This window comes from Babylonia areolata, chromosome 1 (assembly GCF_041734735.1).
Source record: "Babylonia areolata isolate BAREFJ2019XMU chromosome 1, ASM4173473v1, whole genome shotgun sequence".
Taxonomy (NCBI): Eukaryota; Metazoa; Mollusca; class Gastropoda; order Neogastropoda; family Buccinidae; genus Babylonia; species Babylonia areolata.
In genome coordinates this window covers 77,372,138-77,384,334 of record NC_134876.1, presented here as the reverse complement: position 1 = coordinate 77,384,334, position 12,197 = coordinate 77,372,138, and the positions used below count along the sequence as shown (strand labels likewise).

General features: G+C 39.9%; 1 protein-coding gene across 1 annotated transcript; it reads right to left on the bottom strand.

The window, feature by feature from the left end:
• Positions 1-5,487: 5,487 nt before the first annotated feature.
• LOC143293619 (putative methyltransferase YdaC) lies at positions 5,488-11,026 on the bottom strand. The gene is made up of 3 exons (XM_076604710.1): positions 10,949-11,026; positions 9,747-9,882; positions 5,488-6,422 (listed from the first exon to the last, which is right to left on the bottom strand). The coding sequence occupies exons 1-3, from the start codon at positions 11,018-11,020 to the stop codon at positions 5,980-5,982; spliced, it is 651 nt and encodes a 216-aa protein (XP_076460825.1). The 5' UTR covers positions 11,021-11,026; the 3' UTR covers positions 5,488-5,979.
• Between the last annotated feature and the right edge of the window lie 1,171 nt (positions 11,027-12,197).

Here is a 12,197-nt window from a genome sequence, read left to right as displayed (position 1 = left end):
AGCGGTTGCTAAGTTTCAGGATCAAGATCTACTCGCTCTGGATCAAAATTTATCAGACGTGGCGATGTTTGCAATTGCATCAATTCAGAAAACAACGAGAAGCTTTACAGAAATAACGCGCATAATTATTCACATTTTGAACGCAAAGAAAGATTATCGATAACTAAGATGTAAACCATGTTCATGACAACTTGACAAGAACATGCAACCATCTTTTATCCTGCAAAGCATCATTGGATGTTCGTTTCTTTAAATGATACATCGTGTCACTGCTTACAAATGAATTCAAACATGAACTGGGTGTCACTGGGTAGGTGTGCCATGAAAATCGTTCCAAGATCATACAAATGAAACACAAACGGTAGTCGATTCAGACTGTGCAAATAATGTTGCGCTGATCAGATCTATCGGAAGGACTGCGATTTCATAAAAGTAATTAAAGACTCTATTGTTAATAAGTCTGTTAATTATCAATAATAAGTAAGTAGTTTAATAACTGCGAATAATGTGAAGACAAATGCTTTCAGGATAATGAAAAACTTTTTTTTTTCTTTTTTGGTGAGATTTTTCATCCACGTACAGGCAGCCATTATTTGCCACGTTTGGCGCTTCACTTTCTAGACGCCATTAGGGAAACCCCAGTTTCGATATTTCACATGAATTATATGCATAAGATATGCCCCCAAGCTTCTTGATCTTCAAAGTAGATTATATTTGTGTATAGTCTGTTCTGAAAAGAAATTATTTAATAAGAGTTGAAACTCTACATCAGTTGTTGCCTTTCATCAACAGGAGCTCCTTTATTCGAACTTACATTTGGTCTTGTAAGATAAACACCGGTGCTGTGAATCTACGTTCACTGCATCAAAACGACCAACAACAACAAAAAAGTAATTTAAAGTTCTACATATTTGATTTGATGAGCACTTTTTAAAACCGTGTTTCTCTCAAACAAACAAAAACATGGGAACAGAAAAAGTGGAGCAGACAAAAATGAGAACATGGCAGTATTGTATACCATACCAGTACGTGTTGTCAGAATAGAAAAAGAAAAGAAAAAAGAAATCGACAGGTGACCAATCTTTAATCGAGTATTGCGCCTTTCACGGATTACTCTGAAGATGTCTATGTCGTTTAAAAACAAATTCAAAAAGTATAATTAAATGTGTCTTTTCGTAGATGCTTTATCTTTCACTCAAAAGCGCAGTGAGATATTACTTACATCCTAATGATCCTATTATGCTCTCTCTCTCTCTCTCTCTCTCTCTTACATTCTTTTTCAGTGTTCTCTCTCACCCAGAATCGTTCTCGCCTGCAGCTCTCCCCTTCTCTCCTCCCCGCTACTAAAAAACACCAGTTTCTGTGCGTCATTATTTCATTCAAATTGCCACTTTCTATCGAATATCATACTATCGGCATTCATTTGTTGGTCACGCTAATCATATACACAGTAACAGACGAAAAAAACAACAACAACAAACAAAAACTGAAAAGAATGAGAGAAAAGAAGAAAGAAAGAAAAATGTAAAGAAACAACGAGAAATAAAGAAGGAAGAAAAAATAATACCAATTCTTTCCTGTCCTGAAACGATGTAGACAGTAATACAGACGTTCGGCGGCCGGCTGATTCTTGCCTTCAAAGAAACGGTTAACAAATTTACCACACAAGGACGCACGAGCACACACACACACGCACACTCTCTCTCTGTGACATATGCACGCTCATGAAAATACAAACGCGCGCGTGCACATGCACACACACACGCGCGAGCGCGCGCGCGCACACACACACACACACTCACGCATGCACATACTCGCTCATGCACACCAACTCACACACACACAAACACTGTCCGTTACGTAATTTTCTTTAGGCCTAACTGTTCTCAAATATTTATGTCAAATATTCATCTTCGATAATTCCACTTTCCATCTTCCCAGTTTCCCCCAACTCACAATCTACACACACACACACCCCTCCCCGACCCCCCCCCCCCCCTTCCTAAACAATAACATTCAGATGTACATAATATCAACAATAAAAACAATATTCTTCTTTTTATTCAATACTAACAAAATGTCTACATAGTACAATCACTAGTACCGTGCGACGGGACGCTAAACAAAATCCCTCCTCCTCCATACACATACTGAATTGCTAGTTCCATGTTACATCGTTAGATTGGAGTGTCCCTGCTGTTTGACTTCAGTATCATTGTAGGCCCTACTGATTCTCTTTCCATTTTGTGAATTGATGTTATGATTATAATTTTTCAGGATATTGATTACACTGTTCTAATCAATATGTCGCCTTTGTCAACATATGTGTCAACATTTTTCTTTTTTTTTATAATAAAGATTGTACCTTGTAACTTGGCACGGATTTATGTACTAGTAGCGTTAAAGTAACAATGACGTAGACAAATTAAGCTTCAACAGATTTTAAATGCAAGGTAATATTTTAAAACGATGTCCCTCTTCGCCCAAAAGAGGCAAGAATGTATGACAAATCAGTTGCCGCTGTACTGAAATCTGTTTGAAGTTCAGCTCAACAAAACAAGCTACTTACAAAGGACGGACTTTCGGCATTTCGCCTGTCCTTTAGGCAGATATAGCGTTTTCCTAGCGGTTCCTTTGCCAGTGATGCTCGATGTGGCTACAGGAATACGTCATTTCAGGTGACGTAATTCAGTCATGTGTTCCGGAAACAACCTGTTCATTGCCAGCTTGGGGCTCATCTGCCTCATTCATTCTTTCCGCATAACCTCAATTTGCTGAACTGCGGCGAAGCGACAAAGTGATAAAGAGAGAGTACGGTGTCGTCCCGACATCATCGAACCAACTGCGGGAGAAAAGCGGGAAGGAAGACAAGAGGAAAGTGGGGAGAGGAGCATGGTGTTAGCATGATCTCAAAGAACGAACCGCGGAAAGAGTGGGGAGGTGGGGCAGTTGAAGGGGGGACGGAGGGGGGGGGGGCCGGGGGGGGGGGGGGTGGAGGCGAGTGAAGGGATCTAAATTCATCTTCTTCGTCTTTGTTCGTGGGCTGCAACTCCCACGTTCACTCGTGGGCTTTTACGTGCATGAACGTTTTTAACCCGCCATGTAGGCAGCCATACTCCGTTTTCAGGGATGTGCATGCTGGGTATGTTCTTGTTCCCACAACCCACCGAACGCTGACATTCCTTGTCTTTTTTTTTTCTTTTCTTTCTTTCTTTTTTTTATCATGGTATGATTGTCCCTGGTAAGCAAGACAAGAATAGTGTCAACTTCCATTCCAATTTTTCTTTGATGCAAATGGCCTTTGGTACACATGTAAGCAAGAAATTAGACACATGCCATTATTCATTTCAGCAAAGAGGAGACTACATATGTTAAAATGTCAATGGAGATCATATACAAATACACGAATACACGAGCTTTATTTTCTATACTTTGGTACAGAGATTTTATTTCATTTTATTTTATTTTTTGCAGCAGCTGCACGTGCCTAACATAACACAAAGAAATGAAATAAATGAAAAATAAAAAGATAATCTGAATAACACCAAACAGAAATAGCAAAATGATCATCTGAATGACACCAAATAGAAATAGCTAAAAACAAATATACAGATTATTGAAATTCTCATGCTCCTCCATTTCAGTTGACCAAGCCGCATTGCACATCTTCCCACGCCACCCATGCATTCACACACATACACACTCTCCATCTCCCCCCCCCCCCCCAACCCCCCTCCCCGACCCCCACCACACACACAGCATGCAGCTACTATGATACATAGTTCATTTGGAAATAAGATATCATCAGACTAACAATATTAGACCAAAAAGCAGCACTTCCGTAGTTCACTAAACTGAAAAGCAACACAGCAAAACAAATCTTAATTCATTCATACTAATCAAAAGCCCCTAACACCACTTCTTCCCCCACCCCACCCCCATATCCTGCATCCCCCCCTCCTATAGAAAAATACCAACAGGCCATAGGTTATTCGCCCCCCCATCCCCCACAGCAGATGATCTCATGAGTATTTGAACCAAGATATTAATTTTTTTCTATCTTCATTGCTTGGCTTTATCAAACATGTATTGTCAATACATATGGCCGAAACATGATAATCAGCTGACCAGCTTTTCACCTTTAGAAAATACCATAAATTAAATTTGTAGTTATAAGCAGACTGTCAACTTTTGACATTTATAAGATGCCATAAACAGCTTTAGCACTTGTCTATGGTTTCAAGCTATGTCTGATTTGTACAGTGGGTATGCACGTGTGCGTTTGTGTACTGTTCCATTTTGTTGTGCTTTATTTGTGTACTGTTCCATTTGGTTGTGCTTTATATTATATGACATTGTTTATTATCCTCTCATGCATTTTATATGAAGATATGGATTTCCTTTCCAAGTATGTGATTTATTCTTTCGATAAAGAAAAAAGCACAATATAGGAATCAAAACCTTGAGAGGACTGTCATTGTGTCAATTTGAAATTGTGTCAGTTTTAAAATGACCTGAGTTGGATGACCCCACTAACTAAAATTCTTTAGAAGCAGCATATTGAATGTCGATTGTTATTTCAGCCAGGGTGACCATGTTTTTGTACATAAATCTGACATGCATAATTTTACATTGAAAAGGGGAAAAAATGTCATAATTTTTTTTTTTTTTTTTGATTGAGTGTAAAACTCTGTGTGTGTGTGTCTGTGTGTCTGTGTGCATGCAAGTGTGTGTGTGTGTGTGTGTGTGTGTGTGTGTATAGTTCAAGACTAATGTCTGTGAGGTATACAGCTTTTATGTCAAAACATTTTTAAATATTATTGATAACTAGAAATGCAAGGAAAAAAACTCCCACATCCAACTCAGTTGTTTGCCTTTTTAGTATGTAAACATAACACTACATCATTGGGGCTAATTATATACGGTATCATTGCTCACTCATTTTCATACTGAGCAGGACTTTTTAAACATCACTCCAGCATGGGCACACGCGCGCGCGCGCACACACACCCACACACACACACACACACACACAAACAAACACACGTATCTGAATGCACATTTAATAATATAGACTCGTTTTAATAATGAACAATTTTTTACATATAACTGGTGTATAATCATATGTCACCTTTGGCACACACAAACACATACACACACAGTTCTCCCTTTACTGTCAATAATGCTTCCTGCACACCTCCCATTTTATCTCTCCTCCTCAAATCCCCCACCTCAACTCCACATCAAAAAATAAGGCATTTCATGTATTTCATCTTGAAAACAGACACCATTTTTTCAGATCACAGACTTATCTCCCTTAATCAAAGGCAAGCGAAACCAGTTTTGGTGCACCAAAAAGTGGGTTTGAAGACATGGGTTTCTTATTCTACTGTCTCTGTGAGTACACGCAATATATATGAGACACAGGATGAAATGTTTTACCTGGCAGTAATGTTGGGTTAGAATGAAAAAAAAAACAGCAAAAAAAAAAACAACATATAGCTTATTCACTGCAAGCATAAATCAAATATATTCCATTTAGTTTCTTCACTGCAAGCAATCAGTGATATAGAGTACTTCGTTCAGAGTATTTACCAACTCTAATAAAACACCGCATAAGTAAAAATGTGTATTTCACAATGACCAACTTAATCTTCGCTTTGAGCAAAGTATCCCACTGGCACAAAAACAACAAAAAAACCGACACACAAAAAAAACCCACATCACATTACATGTCGGAGTACCAATCCATTTCAGTTTTTATTCTTAATTTTTTTTAAGAATCCCATTTTCTTGTTTGAGCATTTTTTATGTTTTTTGTTTTGTTTTGTTTTGTTTTGTTTTAAATATCCTTATTTGATTGCATCCCCTTTTGTTTTCTGAACATATTTTTCATCTTCTGAACATCGTTAGTGTTAAGTCTGAAAGTCACACCTTTCTCTAACAAACAATTTATTTTGGTTCCTCCACCCGACCATTCTAAGCTGCACCTGGTTTGTCGGGTCGATGAGCAAAAATGGCCTCGTATGTAGCAGTACCTTTGCTGAACTGCTCCATTCTGACGTCTTTAAAACCACTCAGCTCCAGTGCGCTCATGTACTTGACATAGTCAGGGTCGCCGTATTTCAAAAGCCCTTTCGACTGCACCTGTTGAAGACCCTTCAGGCTCAGTGCAGTCACCATCATCCCACCTGGTTTCATTACTCGGTAAATCTCCTGTAAAGCGTCTCCCAGGTCTGGCCAGAAGTAGTAACAGTTGACGTGGAAGACGCGGTGGAAAGAGTCGGCATCGTAGGGAAGAGCCATCACATTCCCGTGCTTCAGCTCCACCTTCCCTGCCTGAATGGGTGCCTGGAGTTGTGCTGAGGCCTTCTCCAACATGTACTCTGACAGGTCCACCCCATGAATTTTCCCTGGGCCATCTGAAGAATCAGTCAAGAATCAGAAGAAAAGGAAGAAGAAAAAGAAGAATAACACCAATAATAATAAGAAGAAAAAGAATAACAACTACAATACTAGTACTACTACTACTAATATTAATAATCATGATAATAATTGTAAAAAGGGTTCGATTCAAGCAGGGAGAGGGGAAACAACAGAAGGATATTGGTTGATCAACTGATGTTGCATGCACTTGCACTCTCTCTCTCCTCGTACCAGTAGCAGGAACACATGCCAACAGTATGCACTCCTCTCACACATAGATCTATGTGAGGTAAAACAAGCTTCATCAAGCTTACCTGCCACCAACAGTAACAAACAATACTGTGCACCAAACATATTATGACTGACCAATACAACCCTGAGTGTTCAACTCATGTTGCCCATCATACAATGAAACTGTGTGTTACCATGACCTCTTTGTCTTCACAAAGTGTCCCACTGACATAAATAAATGTATGGGAAAACATTACTACCAACATATCTCTTGTAAACAGCAATGTGCAACAACATAGAACTGAACCTCAGTGCTCTCATTGTTTACCAATTCATTAACACATTACAATGTGCTTTCCCACTTTGTCTGAACAAAGTAAACCACTGGCACAAAACACAACTCCTACACATCTTACCACAACTATCAACAAGTCAAACATGTGTTCCACAACACTTGCTGTTACCCCCATGTGCACACACACATGAAAAAATCATCAACACACACTGACACAGTGTTAGCCCACAAATCTGTTCGACTTCACATTTAACCCACATCACCTACCAAAACACACTTTAGGTGTAGCAAAACCAAAATACTCTACACACCTGCTACACACATACCATCTCCATGGCTTCTCATCTTTCAGTGCTTTCATTGTTTCCACAGTCAGTCAACACTAACAATACACAGACATATCAATGCCCTATCATTCATGCCAGAAATCAGAACAAGATATCAGTAAAATAAAAAAAATAAAAATAGCAGGAGGGGAGAGGGGGTGGGGTAACTCAAAAGATATAAACCAGTACTTCCCTCACTTTGTGGCTAGATTTCACACATTAACCCCTTTTCTTTCTACCAGCCACAAGATCAACTCAAACTGGCTGTTCACTGACACAAAACATAGTTTCCCAACACAACCAAGTTATCAAATCATGAAACCATTTCAAGTCATGCACTCACAGCCCAAGGATTCCCTTTTACCTCACATCAGTCAGTCAGCCTGTGTCAGTTTTCAGTTCTTCTGGGAAACAGCTAAGAATTAGCTGTGCTGACTGGCTTTATTCCTTCCCACAACATACTGTGCATACTAATGCAAGCTGCAACACTCACTCCCCAAATGGTTAAACAGAAGTAGACAATCTTGGCTTGTCCCATTGACGCTAAGAGACAAGACAATAGGCCTACAACTTTTCAGCATGTTAGCTGGCCTGATCTAAGATAGATTTAGCATAAATTCTCCCTAGCTAACATTCCGAAGTCCTGCCATCTACCCAAGCTGTGTGTGCAAAGGGGAGATGGGGGACAACTTGACAGACCAACCGCCATGCCAACAAAAGCATGTTTCGGACATACCTAGACTGACTTCAGCACAGAGACTGGGGCATCGAGTTTCTACAGCTGGGCTGGGTGAAACAGACTTGCTGAACAAAGACAACCAACTAGGGAGTGGGGGTGTGGAAGGAGGGAGGGAGGCGCGGTGTCAGCGCGACCTCAAAGACGACTTTGGACGGAGCGGGGAGGGAGATAAAAAATAAGGGTGCGGGTGTGGGGGGTGAAAGGGAAGGGGACAGGATGGGGGTGGTGTAGTTGACACTGCCAACACATTATAACATAAAAATGATAATGATTATATTAATAACAACATTAATTAATGCCACATTTCTATAGCACACTCTTCCAATCTAAATTTGAGCTCTATGTGCTTCACAAGAAGAGATCATGTAATCATATGCAAAAAGGCTCAAGAGGTTCGATTCCAAGAAAGAGGGGAATATTGGATTGATCTATTAATGTTTGCACACACTTGCACTCACTCACTCTCTCTCCTCACACCAACAGCAGGGTCACATGGAGTAGTTTTTATAGAGTGTTTACTTTTACTTTACAATATAGTTCACACTAAGCAGTTCACTCTACTTAGCAAAAGCAACTTTAAGCAACACACAGCCCTACACAAAGCACACACATAAGAAGCACACATTGCCTACTTTAAGCACCACACAGCCCATCAAGGATTTCCTTGCACCTCACATCAGTCAGCCTGTGTTAGTTTTCATTTCTTCTGGGAGACAGAAAAGAATCTGCTGTGCACACTGCTTTTATCCCTTCCCACAACATACTGAGCATACTAATGGCAAGCTACACACTCACTCCCGAACTGGTTAAACAAAAGTAACCAATCTTGGCTTGTCCTGGTGATGCTAAGTGAATGATTGATTCACTGCTTAATCCCGATTCACCAATTCAATATATATCAGTTTGATCTGATTCACTCATTTCAAAACTTGTTTACACACAATGTGATGACAATTTTAACATACTGCATCACAAAGAGAAGGGAGAAGTAAGAGGAGGGGGGGGGGGGGGGGGGGGGGGAAAACCTGAAAGACAGACTGCCTTACTGGAATGTTCCGACATACTGACATTAGCATGTTTCAAACATGCCGACATCTACATCAGCACAAGGATTGTGGCAGGCATCACATAACTGCACGTGTTTCTACAGCTGGACTGGGCGATGCCAGACTCACTGAAGAAAGACAGCTGACTAAGGAGTAGGGGTGAGGGAAGGTGCAAGGAGGGAGGGTGACACGGTGTCGGTGCGACTTCAAAGGCTGAACGTTGGACAGAGCCGGGAGGGAGGGAGATAAGAGGGGAGGGGGAGGGGAGGTAAAGGGATGGGGAGGGGAGGGGACAGGGTGGGGGTGGTGTAGTTGGCACTCCCAGCACATTATAACACATAGATCATATATCATAATAATATCATAATGCAAAGGAACATAAATGAATTAATTCACACACACACACACACACACACACAAATTCTATATAAAATCATCCAGTCACAAAGACTTGTGCGTACACACAGAGCTTACAAAAATTATATATTTTGGCCATTTATGACTTACAGCATGTTTCTGTTTCAGATTCAATGTGTCAAAGCCTGTGGACTGATCCACACGTACGTAAACAAAAGAAACCAAATAAAATAAACTTGTAAACAGCTGAAAAATAAGACATGTTTGTACTATAAACATACAAAACACAAATAGATCAATAAGACTAAACATTCTACATTCCATACCTTTGACATACTTCAATGCATGCTCAATTCCAGCCCCTGGCCCAAAGCCAAGTTCCAGAACATTGTGGTGAGGCTCAATAGCACTTAACCGAGCAGCAACTCTCTCAAGTCCACTGTTTGTGCGACGCAGTAGGTGCTGAAAACATACATATTACACAGATCAGACCAGTAACCATTTATTTGTCAGTTTAATTAAACTTTTCAGAGTACTTTCGCAATAATGGACACATGAGTACAATTCTTTCCAATGTAACAACAGCACATTTAGAGGCTCTCAAGGCCTGATCACAGCACTTCATTTATGCAATGGTCAGGCATCTGCTTCTTTCTCTCCCTCTCTTTTGCAAGTGTGCACACATAGAGTATGTGTCTGTGGGAGTGTGTGGGTGGGTGTGGGAGTGTATATGTGGTCATGTGTGATTAGAGTGTGTGTCTGTGTGTGTGTGTGTGTGTGCGAGAGTGTGTGTACACGCACACTATGGTGTGTGTGCGAGAGAGTGAATATGATTTTGTGTACAGGTGTGCGGGTGGGGTAGGTAGGTATTAGAACATGCATGTGTGAATGGATGCGTATATGACAAAGTGTATGTTTGGATTGTCGTTTGTCGTGTGAAGGGTGTGTGTGTGTGTGCATCTGTCTGTATGACGGCTGAATATAATGGACATGTGGCATTACTGAATGAAATCTTTCTTCTTTTTTTCAGCGTTCTCTAGGTCTCTTTCTTTTTTTCTTTTTTGAATAGAAGATGCAAAGTATTGTCTATGAATCAATCTGCATGCTTTGACACTCCTTGAAACTGAAACTGATGTAAACTGCAAACAAATTTGAGATTCATTCAAAACCACATACACACACACACACACACACACACACACACACACACACACACACACAGAGTACAACAGATTTGCCTTGATATGCTTTGTACATTTACACAGCCACACAGACTCATACAGTCAAACATATCAGAGACTCAACCACTATAACAACCAAAAGAAAGTTTTCATTTTTTGAGCTTCATGGTCTGTGATTGCATAACTAAATCATTTCCTTCAAAATCAAATAGAATATTTCTAATTTCATGAGTAATATCAGTTCCAAACACCAGGTATGCATGCACAAAATTAATACTAACAACATAACCCCCACCTTTCCACATACACACACACTGACACACACACACACATTAAATTTTACTTACAAAAGTTATCAAACCAAATAATCCTTTTGTTGGCAAACGCAGCTGGCGGGCAATACTGTCTATGGGACTCATTTTCAAGTGGTGTTAACTCTGTAAGCACCTGTAACAAAAATGTTCATTTTGTTGTAGATTCAGCTTGCAACGAATACCTGAAGGCAAAGAACAGCAAAATACTCAGGTCTGCTAGAGTAAACTGTCATGTGTCATGTTTAGGCTTCTATCAGTAAACATACTTTGCAAACTTCGCATGTTTAAGTAATGTTAAAGGGGTGGTGGGTAGGGGTTGAACGGGTAGGTGTAGAAGGTGAAGAGGTAGAGTAGGATAACAGGCAGAGGATAGGTGTACAATCCACTCTCTCTTCGTACCACAGCAGGGTCTTTTAGAAAGATGAATTGAGGTGTTTATTTCTCTAACTTAAACAGCACACCTGGAACACACACAATATTAAAACCCAGGTTAAATCAATACCAAAACATATGCTAGACATAAAATTGCACTGATGTAACAGAAACATCATTATGTTGTCTGGACAAGTGAACAATTCCACAGATAACCTTTCTCCATTCTGACACTCAATGTCTAGCCGTACACTCTCATCTCAAAGAGATCTATGTAAAGATGTAAAACAAGCTTCATACAGCTTACCATCAACAATCAGTGGCACATAAGTTAATGTGCACTAAATATATAACTAACAAATACTAACTCCCAGTGTTTAACTCCTGTCAAACCACCACAGAATAATAGCTGTCGCACCAAGTATGTGGAAGACAATTACAAACTCCCAGTGTTTAACTCCTGTTAAATCACCACACAATAATAGCTGTTTCCATTAAGACTGAACAAATCTGTACTTAGTTTTGTCTCTGCAAATTATCTCACTGGTAAAATTATTACATGGGAATCATATAATTATCAAGTAATTTGGTAAATATACTGCAACCTGTGTGCACCAACATAGGACTGCCTCTCAGTGGTCTCAAATCTTATTGAACACAAACATCTATGTGTTACCCCACTGGCATATAACATATGACTACAGCACATGGTAATCACAACTACCAACAAGTCACACATGTTCCCCAAGTTGCATTATCACCCATGTGCACACATATGGAAACACATGAACATAGGGTTAGCCTGTAGATTTGCTCACCTTGAATATAACCATCCCCACCTAACATACATAACATATTTGAGGTATGTCATACCTCAAAATAACTCCAACTGTCGCAACCAAAACATTCT

What these genes read in the sequence shown, in the direction of transcription:
- LOC143293619 (XM_076604710.1), bottom strand. Translation starts at nt 11,020, where the DNA reads ATGAGTCCCATAGACAGTATTGCCCGCCAGCTGCGTTTGCCAACAAAA. An exon ending in TATTTGGTTTGATAACTTTT is followed by an intron (nt 9,883 to 10,948) that starts GTAAGTAAAATT and finishes GTATGTTTTCAG; the next exon opens with CACCTACTGCGTCGCACAAA. An exon ending in TGCATTGAAGTATGTCAAAG is followed by an intron (nt 6,423 to 9,746) that starts GTATGGAATGTA and finishes CTGATTCTTCAG; the next exon opens with ATGGCCCAGGGAAAATTCAT.